General features: G+C 45.9%; 1 protein-coding gene across 1 annotated transcript; it reads right to left on the bottom strand.

The window, feature by feature from the left end:
• Positions 1–5,018: 5,018 nt before the first annotated feature.
• On the bottom strand, positions 5,019–14,765 carry LOC149356813 (uncharacterized). The gene is made up of 7 exons (XM_089584335.1): positions 14,489–14,765; positions 13,654–13,733; positions 12,325–12,508; positions 11,749–11,919; positions 10,487–10,623; positions 7,907–8,132; positions 5,019–5,752 (listed from the first exon to the last, which is right to left on the bottom strand). The coding sequence occupies exons 1-7, from the start codon at positions 14,493–14,495 to the stop codon at positions 5,616–5,618; spliced, it is 942 nt and encodes a 313-aa protein (XP_089440461.1). The 5' UTR covers positions 14,496–14,765; the 3' UTR covers positions 5,019–5,615.
• Between the last annotated feature and the right edge of the window lie 3,228 nt (positions 14,766–17,993).

Genomic DNA, 17,993 nt, shown 5'->3' with positions numbered 1-17,993 from the left:
TCAATTTCTTGGTACTCTCCTTTCCTTTTCTTTTTTTATCCACTCACCCCCTTCCCCCCTGTAGGGTAGCAAACCAATTATTCTTCGTTTAACCTTCCTGCCTTTCCTCTTATTCCTCCTCTTATTCCTCCTCCTCCTCATCCGCACTTGCAGGCACAATAGAAGATCCGCAATTTCTTGGTAAAGCTTTTGCCCAAGTTGCCTCTCAATCAAAAATGGTCATTACTCTGGGCTGTCAAACGAGTGTTTTTGCGTGGTTTTGAAATCGCTGTTTCGAATCTTATACTGCATGAATTCGAAGCGACTATGATAAACAGTTAGATTTCTTTTTAAAAAGCAAAGGTGTCCTCAGTTTCTTGCGTTCAGCGTATTTCGCAAAAAATCGCAAGCAAAAAAAACTGATCAAAAATGTTGTTTTGACGCCCATGTGAAAGAGATGCTAAAACCTGTGAATCTTTACTTGAACAAAACCTAGCTCGCAATTTAGGGATACGAGTTATGATATTAAAACAAAATAATACATTAACTGTTTTCAATATCACATTAATTTGCTTTTGTCGCATTGAACATGTTTACTGAGTGTCCGACATAGCGGACTAAACTAAAAATGAACCATTTGGTACGAGGCAAGTTTAGTAAATTAAATTCCACTTTGTGCTACTAATGTGGTGTTAGTTCTTAAGCATAAATTAAAAATTATCCTGCAAAATTTCTTGCTAGCGTGTTCACGCAGAGTGTGTCTCAAAAATTCGTTGTTTAGTCATTATTGTTTTTGTCCTGTGACGACCATAGTTAGGCTCTGAAGAAAATAGGAGATGGTCCCCGAGTTCCGGAGCGCGGAGGGCAGAAAACAGGGGAGCATGCCGGCTTCCAGGAAACTACGAGGTTCGCGCATCGGAGCCGCAAGACGACACTGCGCCTCAAGGTCACGAGCCCGGCCGGGCCGAAACTGCAGGTGGCCTCTTTTAAGTGCGCCCCCCCCCCCCCCGCTTTCCTTCACCCTCTTTTCCCTCTGTGTGTGTTTTGTTTTTTTCCTTCAAGTGCTCTGACTCTATTGCAAATAAACTCCCAGTCTCAAAACGGAACCCATCGAGTGAGCATCGTTCTTTGGAGGCTCCTGCGTGCGCGGCCCCCCGCCGCCCGAACGAGTGTACGCGCAGTATAAGAACACTAGTGCAGCTCAGTCGTTTTTAACTTTGTGGCGCTAACTGCATTTGTGAGACAGTGACCTAAGTGTCAAAGAAACAGAGTTGATAATAATCAACATTTGGTGCCGAAACCGGGGAACTTAGTCAACTGCCATCAAAGACGCCATGGAACGACTCCAAAAGAAGCAAGCCGCGCTACGTCAAGCCATCGAAAAGATCATCGCAGCAGCCACCGCCCTCCTACAAGAGCCTGAAGCACAAAGCGGTAAGCTTGAAGAACAATTTGACCTCCTTATCGAGCAAGCAGAAGAGCTAAAATCGGTTAACGACAGCATTGAGAAGAAAATTGACCTACAGGAACTCGACGCAGAATTATCCGCCGTATCTGCTTACAGCGAGAAGATTAGCATCACGAAAACTAGAATAAAAAGAGCCCTACGAAACCAAACTTCTTACGAAGACCGGTCAAGAACTCCATCAGTAACGGGGAACCCTTCCGAGCCTAGTTCTCAGCCGTCAGTTCACGCCAGCGTTACTACGAGCCAGCTTCCATCGGCAACAACCAAACTTCCGAAGTTGGAAATCGCCAAGTTTAATGGAGACCTGAGATCATGGCAGAAGTTTTGGAATCAATTCGACTCAACAATCCACAAAAATGGCTCTCTTTCATCAATCGATAAATTTCAGTACCTGACAAGTTATCTAACAGGGAAGGCGGCAGCGGCTATCGAAGGGTTATCCATAAGCAATGAAAATTACGGAATTGCCATCACGACCCTTACAGAAAAATTTGCGAGAGAAGACGTCATCATCGAAGAACACATGTCTCGCTTGCTCGGTGTTCGCCCGGTAAACGACCTCCATGACACAGAAAGGCTCAGGACCCTTTATGATGAGGTACAGTCGGGAGTCCGAAGCCTCGAGGCACTGGGCGTGACATCAAGCACGTACGGCGTGTTGTTGCTAACTGTCCTTCGGAAGAGCATCCCAGATCAACTTAGCCTCGAATACTACCGAAGGAAGGCTGCCACTTCAACCGTTCCGCAAGACGAGCTCCAAGACTTTCTCGATTTCTTGAGAATGGAAGTGGAGAGCAGAGAACGAGCACAGTGCAGCAGCCGACAGTCACTGAACAGGGATGTTAAACCGAGGGAGCCAAGCATTAAGGGGAAGCCACCATCTGCAGCCGTGTTCGCTGTAAAGGGCAGCGAGTCACAATGCTCATTTTGTGGGGCAGAAGACCACGTTACGGCAGACTGCGTGGCCTCCGTTGCGCCAGAAGCCAAGAGAGAGATCCTGGCCAAAGAAAGACGATGCTTTAAATGCACGAAAATGAATCATCGAGCAGCAGATTGCCGAACAGCAAAGTGGCTCAAGTGCGCGAAATGCTCCGCCCGGCACGCTACTGGCGTCTGCGATCTCAGCAAGTCGACACCACCCCTTTCAAGAAACGGTTCTTCACCTCACGAGGTTGTCGTGCAGTCATCGTTACAGGTGGCACAGACTGGCTGCACGCCCAGCGTGCTCCTACATACAGCACAAGCATGGGCGGAATCGAAACAGAAGCGCGCCTTGGTGAGGATTCTGCTCGACGGTGGCAGCCAGAGAACTTTCGTAAAGCGAGAGGTATCCCGGCGTCTCAAACTTCAAGTGGTGGGAGAAGAACGTCTCGCCATTCACACCTTTGGGACCACTACGCCAAACGTCACAACATACAACAGAGTCGAGTTGTGTCTGCGAAGCCGACATGACGACCACGTAATAAGAATCGAGGCCCTCGAGGTTCCAGAGATTTCCGGGGACTTCCTGCCACCACCTGACGCCTCCGCTACCAGACTGGCTGCAGACCAAGGGCTCCAACTCGCTGACCTGGCCCCGGATGACCATCGACATAACACCGGAGTTTCTCTCCTGATTGGAGCTGATCATTACTGGGACGTTGCCACTGGAAGTGTCAAGCGGGTCAACGACAAGCTTGTCGCCGTGGAGACCATCTTTGGGTGGACGCTGCAGGGTAGAGTGGCAAGAAACACAGCGACGACCTGTTTGACAACCACCGGAGTCATGCGCGTGTTGGTGACCACTGAGCAAGAAAACGACGACCTCTCCAAGCAGCTGAAGTCATTTTGGGAATTGGAACATCTTGGAATCGTTGACACAGAAACCACAGAGAAGGGAGACGAAGTTCTTCGAAGCTTTCAAGAAAGCGTCACCTACAGAAATGGCCGTTATCAGGTCTCTCTGCCCTGGAAAGAAAATGCCTCAGATTTGGCGGATAACAAGGCCATAGCTGCGCAGAGACTTCGGTCGTTGACAACAAAGTTGATAAGAAACGACGGCGACATGCAAGCTTACGACCGAGCGCTGAGAGAATACGTGATTGCTGGCCACGCTGAGGAGGTCGACGAAAATGGTGAGTCCCCAAAGGGACCTATTTACTACCTCCCGCATCGAGGCGTTGTCAGACCGACAAGCGAAACAACTAAGCTGAGGGTGGTCTTCGATGCCTCCTCGAGCGCACGAGGCGAGCTTTCGCTAAATGATGTTCTCTCTGCGGGACCAAATTTTAACCCAAATCTCTCAGACATCCTAATCAGGTTTCGAACCAACAGAATAGCTGTCATGGCCGATATAGAAAAGGCTTTCCTCCAAGTGCAGCTGGTCGAAAGTGACCGCGACGCCTTGCGCTTTCTCTGGTACGAGCGACCTCCCAAGCAGTCAGAAGCTCTTCCTCCTATAAAGGAGTATCGAATGACACGAGTGCCCTTCGGGGCAACATCAAGCCCCTTTTTGCTCGCGGCAACTCTGAGGTATCACATTGAGTCAGTGCAAGACGTTTATCCGAGCACAGCGAATATACTCAAGAACAACCTATATGTGGACGATTTGGTGACAGGCGCTGACTCAGTTGAGGAGGCGGAGCGCACCTGCCAAGAATCGCAGCACATTGTACACAAGGCAGGCATGCATCTACGCAAGTGGCGATCGAATTCGATTGAACTTTCGACGATGTTATCCGAAAATGAGAATGGACGAGGCAGCTTGCCGGAGCTCACAATGACCAAGATCCTGGGTGTCGAATGGAGGCCTCACCCAGACGATTTCGTGTTTGAGATGAACACCCTAATAGAATTTTTGAGATCGCGGCAGTACACAAAGAGGTATTTGTTGCAAGCGTCTGCGCATATTTTCGACCCCTTCGGTTTCCTCGCACCAATTTCTACTACAACGAAGATCTTGTTTCAGACCCTTTGGGAGCGAGGTACAGATTGGGATGAGAAACTGCCTCCAGATGTACTTAACCGATGGGACATTTGGTGCCAACAGCTCCCTGAGCTTCGCCACATTTCCGTACCTCGTAAAGTCGCCTTGAAAGAAGAGCATGCCCAGCCGGAGCTTCACATTTTCTGTGATGCCAGCCCGAAAGCTTACGGTGCCATTGCTTACACTAAGACAACAAATGAAGACGGGAACTTCACTGTATCCCTTCTGATGGCTAAAACAAGGGTGGCGCCATTAAAGCGCTTGTCATTACCGCGGTTGGAGCTGATGGGGACCCTAATAGGAGCTTGGTTGGCCAGTGCAGGCCCTTTTCCCTCTCGAACTCCTAAGCGAAGATGTCCCACATACAGCACAAATGAGCTGAAGCTCATTGCGGGGGAGGATGAAGAAAATACCCAGTCGAAAAAACACCAGCCCGTATCTGGTGTTTACACCAGACCGGAAATTCAGACACGGGTTCTGGTGTGACCCGGCCTGGTGTGACCCGGCCTGGTGTGACCCGGTCTGGTGTGTCCCGGTCTGGTGTTACCGGGTCTGGTGTTACCGGGTCTGGTGTGACCCGGGCTGATGTTTTTGGTGTGACCCGGTCTGGTGTTTTCTGATGAGATTTAATTTGGTGCCGTGCTGACCGGGTTAGGAGCCTTCGGGAACAATTTGCCTGTTTCACGATATGTGCCGCCCGCTGTGGAGCATAACGAGCATACCTGGTACCGAGAAAACAGGTTGAAAAGAAGCACACGTGGGCGAAGCAGGCAAGGTGTGGCTCCACAAGACGCCAACTTCACACGTGAGGAGGCAAGTGTGAGCTCGACAGCTGCCCTCTTCTGTCTTTGGTACTGTTGCTGATATAAACTGCACAAGTACAGTTAAACCACCAGCTTCTGCAATGCTTGCGCAGTTGTTCACTATCACTGGAGAGCTCAAAGAGAAGAGTTGTGTGTACGCAGAGTGGCCGTGAGCAAAACGCAAATTCAATGTGCTTTGATAGCGATGCAGTGCATTAGGATACACATAACAGCATGCATACACCAGCACTCAATTTTTACACTTACCAATAGAAATTTTAGGGAAAGAAAATGAAACAAAATTTGCACGCATACGCCAATACTCAATTCGTATGATTGCCAAAAGAAATTGCAAGGGCATGTAGAAAAGAAAAAAGAAACAAAATTTATTCTGATTCGCTTAGCTCTTTGAAGCAGCGGGCCTCTTTCGGCGAAGTTCGCAAGTTTTCTGTGATAGCCACAGTCTTATGCTTTTTTCAGCTTTCGTGGCTGCTTCGTCCGTCACTCCCCGACTGTGGGAATAATGCCTGAAGAACACTGAAAGAAAATCATGCATATGAGTTAAAAATAGCGCAAGCTTTGTTATTATTCCGGCTTCGGCAGAATTGTTGTTGTAGAACCAATTTCCAGTACATACAGTAAGTCTTAGCCTGACAATTAGCTCAGCACTACAAAAACTGCCGCATCTACTTGTAACGCCACGGCTTGTTGTAACAAAGAACAGTATGCTACATGATAAGTAAATTCATTCGCCTGATCATATCAAAGGGACACAGAGGACAACCTCATCCAGCTTTAGTTCTTTGTAAAAATTAATTGTATGGCTTTGGGGCCATGTTGATGTTGCAGAGTCATTCATTGCTGCGAAAATTGGGTTAGAAAATGAACCCATAGTTCGATTCACACATGAAAAGGGCCAAATCCTGGTGTGAGACCGTCCATGTTTCAACACCTCTAACACAATTAGGGCACAAAGCCGTAGCTCTGACGATGCACAATGCCATTCCTTCTGCTCTTAGTAAGTGTAGAAGCATGTGCAATCTCAACAGAACAGTGCAGCAGTAATGGTGAGCAAATTTAAGCGAAACACCCACACAGCACATCGAAAGAAAGTTGTAAATGAGCCTAGAATTAAGCCTAGAACACTTCTGCCTAATATGAGTAATAGTGCAACAAGGTGTTCTGATTCTGGGTAAATCTCAGCAGATATGTAAACAAATCACTTTCTCCACTCTAGAAAGGTTGCACAAAGCTATGTTGCCAAATCTTGTGCATGTGCAAAGGCCATGAGTGCCAATACTGCAAGCACGACAGCTGCTGTGACACTTTGCACTGCCGACATCATCAAAATGAGCATGTCGCCTTAATATTCACGCCAAGTGTAAAGCAGAAAAATGACTAAGGTCATCAGAAAAAAGCGTTTGTCAATTGTAAGAATGCAGGCAGTGCCCAGTGCCCTAGCAGATGCATACATGGAGATGGTCCTGAACACAAAGCCAAAGAACACCAAGTAAGGGCTCAGTTGCATTACTATGCATGCGAAGTGTACAACAGGTCGAACTGCGTACATTTCCTGAGAATATGTTTGTGCTAAACCATCCCATAATTAGTGCCTTTGCTAAGGCAATAAGATGAAACAATAACAAAAAAGGACAGGAAGATACATAAGAATGATACCATCAGCGTTTGCATTAAAGGTGCACTAAAGAGGAATCTGAACTCAAACTTTTACTGATGGAACTCGTTCTACACATTCCGAACGTTCTTAGAAACTGCGAATTATCTCCCTGTGCAGTCGGTTTCTCTAGTTTAAATCGAATTAAACACCCGGTTCCTGCCTTTTTTTTAATTCCCCCGCAGACAGTGGGAGGAGTCGACTAATCTTTCAACCAGTCCTGTGGTGGCTTGCCGCTCTGCCATCGGCGGAGCGATACGGAGTGATTGGCGAAAGCAGAGTCCACGCGTATTTTTATTTCTGTGGGCCTAATTTGCAGCTATGTAGTCTCTGAATAGATCTATTTATCCACGGAAATGTAAAAAAAAAGCAAAATAAAAACGAAAGCAAAGCCGCCATGTGACTGCCAGCAAGGCACTCCATGCGTTGGCTGACTCCTCCCCGACTGCGGAGAATTAAAAAAAAGGCGGGAGCCAGACATTAATCACATTTAAATGAGGAAAATCAGCGCCACAGGGCAATAATTACAAGTTTCTAAGAATGCTTTGAACGTGTACATCGCGTTCCCGTGGCAAAAAGACGAGTTCTGATTCCTCTTCAGTGCACATTTAAAGGTTTTAAAAATGCGCAGCTCTTAAGAACCTAACTTTTTAGCTCAACATTGTCATGTGACAACAGCTTATTTTAGCATCACAAAACAAGTTATGTTCTTTGGTTGTTGCCACAGATGTGGAGTGCTCATGTCATACACTCATCTAGCAGCTCAGCTCTGTAGGAAGTTCTTAGCTCTACCAAATGCTTCTCATTGTGCCTGTCAAGTAGCTAACTGCACATGAATTCTCATGCACAACCAAAAGCCATGCAATGAATTGATCCATTCTAATATGAGTCAAATAGTGTTTGATAATTATTACCTTCTCATGAGCTATTGCCAAGGTCGAGATAGCCTCCTTTCATATGTTAATTCAATATGACAATATGCACATGTGCTAACCCCAGTAGAATACAATAATTACCCCTTATTGTCTCCACCTTCAGTGCCGTCAATGGCTTCTGCGGTGCCTTGTCCCCACCCTCTGCCAGGAATCTGTTGGACAGCGTTCCTGTGAAGCTGCGCTGAGCCAGCACTTCTGTTGACCACAATGTGGTTGCCGCTCTTTTGACAAACAGTGAATCTTCTGGCAGTGCCATGGGAGTATCGTACGCCTCTTTCGATATTTCGTGGCCACTGGCCAGGTGTACCTGCACGAAAAAGAAAAATGGCATGCCGAACTGAAAGGGACGTACATAATGTACTAATTATCATTGTTTACCGAGTGCATTCTGACTTAAAACTCAGTGTTAGCACTTGCCACAGCACCAAGGTCAAAATTATTTAAAACTTGAAAATAACTGCAGAACTTAAGCGTGGACATTAACAGTGCGATGGGCATTTAGAGGCACTTCTTAACAGCAGTGGAGTATCAAAGGTAACTGCATGCAGTGCTTGCAACTGGCTAATGCTAATCTCAATTCATGTTTGGAATGCTATCGGCAAATAATTTCAGAAAAATGGCTCTACCTTGCTGGACATAGCCAATTAGTATGTGCGCACAGTAACAAATGCTAAAAAAAGAACAGCACACAAAAAAGCCGTGCTGTTTGTGCTTCACATGATATGGTGCCCCTTGTAGAGTGGAATGGTCACGAAATTTCTATAGCAACCAGATGCCCTTCTCAAGACATGACTAAGCAATGCGAAAGACCACCCTCAAAGACAAGCTACCCTTCCGACACGCTGGCCTCTCATGCTTCACCCTCATGCCTCCCCTTTTGCTGTCATTGTGGGGCACATGGCTGCAACACAGGCTCTTCTACTGCTCAGCCTGCACTGACCCCTAACATCTCATTGATGTGCTAGCTGCCAGTGCTCTTTTTAAAAGCAGCACTAAGCATGATCATATGGAAAAATTTTAGTGATCATTAATACTACATGGGCTACCTTTGTGGACCAAACTGAACCTGTGAAGTAACTGCACAAGCCGCAAGAAATAAGCATCTGAATGTTCAAGCCTGACCAAAACTGGTCCCATATACCTGTCGTTAAACCACCAAAATAAAATGCATATAGCTTACTGAATTTTAAAAGCACTGGTAATGATGAAGGACAGAAGTGAACGGGACAAGCACTTCTCTGTCCTTACTCGTGCATTCAAAGTTCAGTGTGCTAAACCAACTGGCCTAATAGACAAATTTTGTAAAGCGTCTAGCTTGTTTACTACGCATGACAATGCTAAGAAAGAGTGCACAGCTGAAAAGCATACACCAAAATATAAGACACCCACATGCATCATCATCAGCCTGATTGCGCCCACTGCAGGGCAAAGGCCTCTCCCATGTCTCTCCAATTGACCCTGTCCTTTTGCCAGTTGCGGCCACCGTATCCCCGCAAACTTCTTGATCTCATCCACCCACCTAACTTTCTGCCGCACCCTGCTACGCTTGCCTTCTCTTGGTATCCACTCCGTTCACCTCACTTCACTTCACTTTATTACCTTAAAGACCCCCAGTTAGGGGGTATTACATAAGGGGTGGGTACAAATAGAATTAAATTTTGTGTACAAAGATGTTATTCATTAAATATGGCGGTTATACAATTGAAAAATGAGAATGGACAGGTGGTTGCAGCGACGTCGTGTGGAAGGCCGTTCTAGTGTTTGGCTGAGCGAGGAAAGAATGATGCAGCAAACGTTGTGGTATGAGTCTGTGGACGGGAAACTTGCAGGGGATGACCAAGGCGGAGTGAAATACATGCTGGAGGGCTAATGTAGGGTGGAATACGCAATGAGCTGTAAAAAAACTTCTGAAATAAACACATACTGGCGATGCGACGACGACAGGCAAGGTTTGTTAGGCTGAACTCCGCTTTTAAAGATGACATGCTGATATCATATGAATAACATGAATGAATGAATCTAGTGGCTCGGTTCTGTAGCGATTCTAGTGATGTTAACAAATAGATTTGGTTAGGGCTCCAAATGGGGGATGCATATTCTAGTTTTGTTCGAACCAGGGACTTGTAGGCAAGAAGCTTAACGTTTGGCGGTGCATGACGCAAATGACGTTTCAGGAAACCAAGGGTTTTGTTAGCTGATGATATAATGTTAGTGACATGCGCATTCCAGCTTAGATCTTGGCTTAAGGTTACACCCAAGTATTTATAGGAGTTGGTTAATTGTACTGCGACGCCAGAGATTACCTAAGGGAATAAAAGGGCAGATATAACAATTACATGTAGAGGTGAAATTCGTTTCATGAGCGCCTAGTAAATTTTCGCAGCAGGACAAATGTTGCTCGATTTGGATGGTGACCTTTTTTTTCTGTTTCTTTTTTTTCTTTCATTCTATAATCTGTGTTTCTTGAATAAAAATTTACAGATGCAAGTGAATGCTGGTGCCACGTCTTATTTATGCCGCTATAGCCAGTATAGACAAGTATCAACTTGCTAAACATTCAACACCGGTGAATAAATATATGTGCATGCTACCCCCACTGATGCAACAGCAAGCAGTTCTCAAAGTCACATTTTATAAGACATGAAATTTAGGTGCTTTCACCTTTCCACTGTCTGTCAGAGTACAAACACCCTGGACTGGTCGTGGTTCTGCTGGAGGCGGTCCAGCAGGCACTGCTGGAAGGTGTACTTCTGGAGATGACATCAGAGATGCCTCACCTCCTTCCAAAGCTGGCATGTCTGCACGCAATACGGCACAACACAAGCTTGATATTTACCTAGTAGAGATTAAGCCACAATTCAGACTAGTGCAGTAGGAACAACATTTCATACAATTTACGCTGAAATCAATACCCTCAGTCTCGAAGCATATCAAATAAATAATTAGATTATTCTTTTGTTATGCAGACATGAAATATGGAATCAATTTTATCCATACTTATGGCAAGACAGCTAGCTACCCCTTAGTACATGCGTTTAATGCATAACAAAGAAAAGCAAAATGCAGTTATTTCTGGTGGTGAACTTCATCATCCTGCCTATGCCCAAACCAGGTTAAAAGCACTACCCACTGACCCCCAATTTAGTATTGGGCCAGCTACAGCCATCCTACAGCCCACAGATTTCCTAATCTCGTCTGCAAGGTTTACCTTTTTTTGGAATCTATTTCATAAGTAGTAATGGACTATTCACCACCTGTCCTCCATACCATATACTACCGCATTACTCTCTTCCTGTCTCTTAATGTTACACGCACTGCGCTGTCCTGAGGTTAATTTCAAGCCTTCTCAACATGGCTGCTGCCCGTACCGATGAATTTCCCATTAGCGTCATGAATAGTGATTTAAAAGCAACATTCTCGTATGCTTCCTTTGGTTTCAATGACTGTTGGCTACCTTCTTATTTATGCTGTAACGAGCTCCTCATTTCTACACCCTTCCCTGTTCGTTCCGTCATTAGGTTATCCTTGCAGCTTGAAAAACGGGCGATAAACTTGCTGCGAACTGAAAAAAATGTGCCCAGTGGTAGGTTAAGGACTCTGCAACAATGTCACTGGCAATTACAGATAGTGAGCATGGTTTATTGGTTTACTGGGGTTTACTGGGGCCCAAGGCAACTCAGGCTATGAGGGACGCCGTAGTGGAGGGCTCCGGAAATTTCGACCACCTGGGGCTCTTTAACGTGCACTGACATCGCACAGTACAAGGGCCTCTGGAATTTCTCCTCCATCGAAATTCGGCCGCCGCGGCCGGGATCGAACCTGCGTTTTTTGGGTCAGCAGCCGAGCGCCGTAATCACTGAGCTACCGCGGCAGGGCACAGATAATAGACATGATTCCGGAGTGCTGCTGATGACTTTCCATACCTTCCTCAGCTGATAAGCACGCATTGCGTACTTCAGATGACAGCAGCGTTAGCCCTTCCAGTGACAGGGTGGGGTGGCACTGTTGTGGTAACGGTGTCACCGCCCTTGGAGGGGTGTCTTCAGCGGCATTCTCAACGAGTGCAATGCTAGCCACATTGGTCACTTCAGCAGCTGTTGACAAAAACGTTTGCTGTTTTAGGCTTCCCGTTTAGCAAGTTCATTTTTTCTTGTTTCATCATACTTTCTCATATTTTTGTTTTTGGTCTTTTTAGGTAATTTATCTAAGCTCCACTAAGAACATGAACATATGCAGCTAAAGTTCACATTTCCACTGTGATGCAGACGTTAGGATCATTAAAGCCATGGAGTAAGGGGAAACCTGCATTTCTACAACTAATGCGGAATGTAATAAACATGCGAAATTTTTAACACTTGCTTTCCGAAAAAGAAGTCCTTTTTATAATGCACTTGTGTATTTTTAACACACTGGAGCTTACAAGAAAAAAGTAATAACTTACAGGCTGTAGCAAGCGGTATCCAGATTAAGAAGTAGGCATACTGCCATACAAGACTAACCTGGAGCTGAGAGGCATTTCAGAAGCTGCTCCTGCAGCTTCATGTTTAACTGCCACAGCTTCGAATTTTCTTTCTTGAGGACTTCCAGCTCCTCTTTTAGCGCATTGCTTTCTCTGAGTGCCACAATGTCCTCATTGGCACTTCTTTTCGCAGCCATTCTCAACTTCTTCACCTTTTTCGTTGACTAGAATTAAAGCATAGGCATAACCAATATAAATGCAGCAAATGTGTATCATGCACAAGTCTTCATGCACTTCGTATATAATCAGCATACTGGCATTTGTTTGACCATTGCAAGGAGATTCACCCACTTGCCACAAGTACACTAGGCGTTTCCTCATCCATAACACGGTACTGTTGGCCGCAAAAGTTTGCAGGATCTGTGATACGTGGCGGGGCGAAGCAAAACAACATTGCTGCGTGATCTGCCATAACAGAGCATAGTATCCAGGCTCATGTGAACCTCAACACCACGCTCTGTGATGGCAGATGGCACAGCAATGCAGTTTTGCAGATCCTGCAAGCTTTTGCGCTTGACAGTTCATGCTCCTGATACATGTTAGGAATAATAGCAATGCCAGGAGTGCATATGACTGTATATATGACTGCATTAAGCCTAAGAACCTGCAGCAAGTTCCTGTCCAGAGGTCTCTTTGAAAAGATTCAGCAGTGCTTCGATGTGACTTTGAAGCTGGCATTGTCAATGTCAAGTCCTTCACGACTCTGAGCTAAAGCCGCTTCTTACTTGGTCGCTCTTTACAACAGCAACTTAAATGGTACATCAGAGCAAACCGCTATATCATACAATTCTTTGCATATGAATTTCCAAGTTTAGATGCATGAACTAAACAAATACCAGAAAAATGCACTACATCACTCATATAAGCACATATAAGCTTTTCCTACAACTGCACGCTCTGTTTACCATGGCTGTGATTATACATGCGCCCGCATGGCAACATGCTGCTTGCTCTAAGACTTGCACATGTTTCAATAATTCAACACTAGCCAACACTTCCACAAAATATACAGAAGGAGTAAACATATTCAGAATGACCAGGGAGATAGCAAAGGGCCCAGCAGTGGCATTAATGAAAATTGCTTATACATTGGTTGCACCGAAATCATAGCTGTTGCCATGCTTGAGATTAGATGCATACCAGAAACCTGCAAATTTTTCTAATCCATTTTTCATTACCTGCCCCAATCTGCACTGCAGAAGCTCTCCGTTAGACTGTATTGTGGCACCCATGACATCGCATGAAACCCATGTATACATACTACCAACATGACAATTCCTGAACGGAACATGCAGTTTCCAACACGCACATTTTCTGGTGGCCCCTGCCGCTTCAGTTTTGCACGCTGTGCCTTATCTGCTAAGAACATGTCCATATCTTCTTTGGACTCTGAAATAAATTTGTTGAAATAAATTTGAATGAACACTTGTTTCTCGTAGTAACGACCAGGCCACACAACACTCATGCTGATACATCTCAGTGCTCGCACTCATATGCTTGTGTTTTCACCAAGTGTCCAGTGTCCACATAATTACACTCGCACGCTGCAGTGTTTTTCTCAAGCATCCACATAATTAATGTTCAGCCTGGTGGTACTGATCAGCTAACATTTTTAAAAGCAAGGAAAAGTTGAGAAGACAACATTAGTGCAAGGAATGCAGCATATAAATAGCTGACATTGCTGTGCAGTGTATTTTATAATACTGCAACACCAGATAGGCAAATACTGCAAAGCTTTACAGTGTATGTAAGCACACAGAATTAAAAATAAAACAGGTCTAACCATTCTGCCGTCTCCCCGAAACCACGGCAAATTAATGGGCACGGGATTTCGGTACATCAAACATGCAGTACACTTGGAGCGCACAAGCGATAAAAAGAAAGTGAAAGAGGGCGAAAAATGTTCGAGAAACAACGCACACAACGTGTGGTTGGTCTAGTCGGTGCAGATTCGACAACATGAAAGAGAAAACAGCGCTGACACAGGACATGAAAGGGCACCCTTTGTTTTGAATCGTGTGCCCCGAGCAAACCCATGTGAGCAGAGAGGCGGCATATGCCTGCCGACATGTTTTGCAGCAATGGTTCATGGCACAGGGATAAAAAAAAACTTTCATCAGGGTCTTCAGGACCGTTCTGCTTACCTGACATGTGGAGTACTTTGGCGTCGTAATACCCTCCACTGGTTCTTTCGTCGCCTACCCAAAATACGCTGTAAATTTCCCCGGCGCTAAAATCGTCCACATCGGCCGGGCGGAACCCTTTCACATGACGAGATTTCGCGATTTTCTTTACATTGTCTCCAAAAATTTCACGTAGACGTAATACTATAGTGCCCAGAATATATTCTAGGCACTATAGTGTCCGGGCAGCCCCACTGGAGATTAACGCTGCCAAAACTTGGCCAAAACAAACGACGGAGATCCACGCGCGAGCCTCCATGATGCGCCCACGTCGCCTAGGCTTGCCGGATAGCTCATTATTTAGGCTGCTAGGGGTGGCGCTGTAATCTCGTCAGATACGCAAAGAATTCCGTAAGACTTCTATCCGCGCACAAAACAGCATATTACGATATGTTCGCTCTAATTCTTTCTGTGATCTTAGGTTAACAGGTACTGTAAGACATTATCATGACCATTTCCCTTCATTATCTGTAAATGTCTAGAAAGACAGAACAAGGTCTACCTTGGACAGAAGCTTCACACGCTCCTGTCGGCCACCAACGCCCCGTGTGTCCGCTTCACGATTTCGGGTGAAATCAAACCGCAAAATAAGCTATTTAATGTATTGGTCACTTATTCGGCGATTGCTTCTTTGCCGGCTGGTGTTTCGTGATGAAAATGGAGACAGGGCGGACTTTCGTCTCGGGCGCCCATTCCAGCTTGAAAAGCACTTTTTCGGTTGAATTTCTTCCTGGAGTGACATTCTCTCCCTGGCACTGGGAGAGTTCGAGATGGGGTGAACTGGAAGTGTAAATTTTTCAGAAAAAATTATGCCAGATGTACATGATTTCCGGTGAATGGCATTTTGCAGCTGGATATACATGCGATTCTAGTTGGAATCGACCGGTTTCCAGGTGGATGGGCATGATTTCCAGATAAATAATCACGCTGATAACGGAATCTCAATCCCAGGCAGCCAAAAGCGCCACGTCCAGCGCGAATATTGAGAATAGTGGCCGCAGAATGAACACGTCGACCATATTTATAGGCCGCTGTGTAGGGCACTGCAAAAAATTCACTGCCAGCTTCACACCATAGAGTAATTATAGCAGTATATAGGCTGCAATGAACCAGAATGTATCACATATAGTTCTTGCTGTCACATTCGAAGCTATAGAAATCTCATAAAAAGGAACTGCGCGCATTATGCAACTCAAAATGTGGTGGAAATAATCCAGTTAGACTGAGAAAAGCTTCTTTGGTAAAAAAAAAAAGCTTCGCGATTATTTTATGCGAACAGCTAAGAATAATAAACCGTACGTATGACAAACCCAGAAACTCAGGCATGATTTAAGTAGAAATATGGCGCTCTCTAACCCCCCCCCCCCCCAGCCAATAAAAAGATTACGTAGGAAGGCCATGCCGAACTCCACTTTTTCGGCGAAAAATATCCAAGTATACGCATGTGAAATGAGCCCTCGCTCGTAAATTACAGACCCCTCAAATAGTGTATCTTTCTGTGGTCGCTTGATTTTACTGCCCATGATATTTCTTCACTTTTACCAGTTAACAGCAACTGAAACAAAGATCTCAGTAAAGGAAGCCAAAATAAATGGTACAGGTCGCGGAAGCAAAAGGGATGGACATCTCTGATTACAATTAAAGGAAAGCCGCTGTGGTGGTTACAGTAGTATATGCATCTAATTGTGTGCAATGTCTTGATTGTAATGATGCGCAAGACATTGCTGTACATGGATTATTCCGTGGTGTTCTCTTACGAGCGCTAAATAATTATAATCAAATTTCTTTCTCGTGCTATTTTGGTTTCAACAGCCTATAGCGATGGCTGTGACGCCAACGTGTGTTTATAGCTACCAAGGCAAGAGCGGGGCCTAAAGCTGGTCCTTCATAGTGCAGATATCGCGCTTACTGATACTGATAACTGTTGCTATTCTGTGCATGTGCTGTTTGTGTCAGTTGTCTTACACCGTGGTCTGCACTGTGCTTATGGTTCACAGGTCACGGGAGACATGAAAAAACTGCGATACGTTGATTAGTCGTTTTACTTCGCTACAATGCAGTCTGCTTCAAGAATCGGAATGACAACGAATCTAGAAGCAGAGATTATATTGTAGTTTTTTCATGTCTCGCGCTTCTTGACCTATAAGCCACTTTGACGGTACAGTCATCGTTCGGCTGTTAAAAACCGAAACCGAAACAGCATGACAAAACATTTCCCTGCTCACAGATCTACAGTATCTACCGCGAAGAAAGAAGAACTGTGAAAAACGGTCATTTACGCTTGTATTAATGAAAAAAAAAGGTATTGTTTTGAGAGTTCAGTGGTGCAAAGCGGCGGCGTGATGGTTACGTAACTGTGGTGGCCGAGACCGCGCGCCAATAGCGCAGTCCATTTTTCCATGGTGCGCTCCTTCGTGCCTCGCCTTCGTTGAGTGCGTCTGTTAATCTGTGTCGCCTTTTTGGTACTCGGTTCGAAGGCTTTCTTTTACCAGCAGGCCGTGCACTTTATCGCAGCATGCCTCCTAAAAAACGGTAAATTGCTTATTTTGAGCCCGGTGCGTCGTCAGCAAAAGTTCCGCGGCAAACCGTGTGGAGCCAGCGGCAAAGGGAACCGTCGAATGAAGTTTCACAGGTGAGCCGTTGCGCATGGCACGTTTCCAAATACGCCCGCTACCCCCCAATTTCTCCCCGTACTCCTGGGCTGTACCTTGGGCTTCTACGAAAAAAAATAAAAAATCGATGAGCAGAGGCAAGTAAGCCTGTTCCTAGCGTGTCGTGGGGCCCGCACCGAATCGAGGCGAGTGCATATTTGAGGGATGGGGGCGGATTTAACGGCAATTTCCTCACTGGCGTCCCAGAACAATCCTCGCAGCGTCGCCTCTCCTCCTCCGCTCTTTTTTCCCTTCTCCTCTTTTTTTCTTTCACGGCTGTTGCGCTCTTCGGTCTATTCCTCCGGCGAGTCTGCCTCCGCGCACCGCCACCGCGAATCTGCGCGTCTTCTGAATCGCGGCCTGGTCAGCGCGCCTCTCAATGTGCTGACGCATGAACACGTAGGTGGTGGTGGAAACGTTTATTGCCAATGATGTAAATTGTAGGGGGCCCCTGGTTTGCCGCAAAAGTTTGCATGATTACGAGAATTGGTCTGGGTATCGGGCATGCAGCAGTATTGGGTATTGAGCAGTCCGGGTTTGTAGTTGTCGCCAATGTGCAGCCTGCGCTATGGTGAGGGACGGAGCGGGGGGTGCGTATTCCCTTCTTTTGTCTCGGTAATACGAGAGAATATCACGGAAGGAGACCAGGTAGTGCGCGGGCCGCGGGCGAACGGACCGTCGTGTGAATCGCCCTTTAACGCCATTTTAAGTACCGTGTTCTGCAACTTTATCGGCACAGGTTTGAAAAATTCTCCCGCCACAACCGTTGGCTCGTTTATGGTGAAACCGCGCACAAAGCTTCCTTATTGTTGTCC

This window comes from Amblyomma mixtum, chromosome 3 (genome assembly GCF_055824585.1).
Source record: "Amblyomma mixtum isolate Tamu chromosome 3, ASM5582458v1, whole genome shotgun sequence".
In the NCBI taxonomy this organism is placed as follows: Eukaryota; Metazoa; Arthropoda; class Arachnida; order Ixodida; family Ixodidae; genus Amblyomma; species Amblyomma mixtum.
This window is presented reverse-complemented; position numbering and strand designations above follow the sequence as displayed.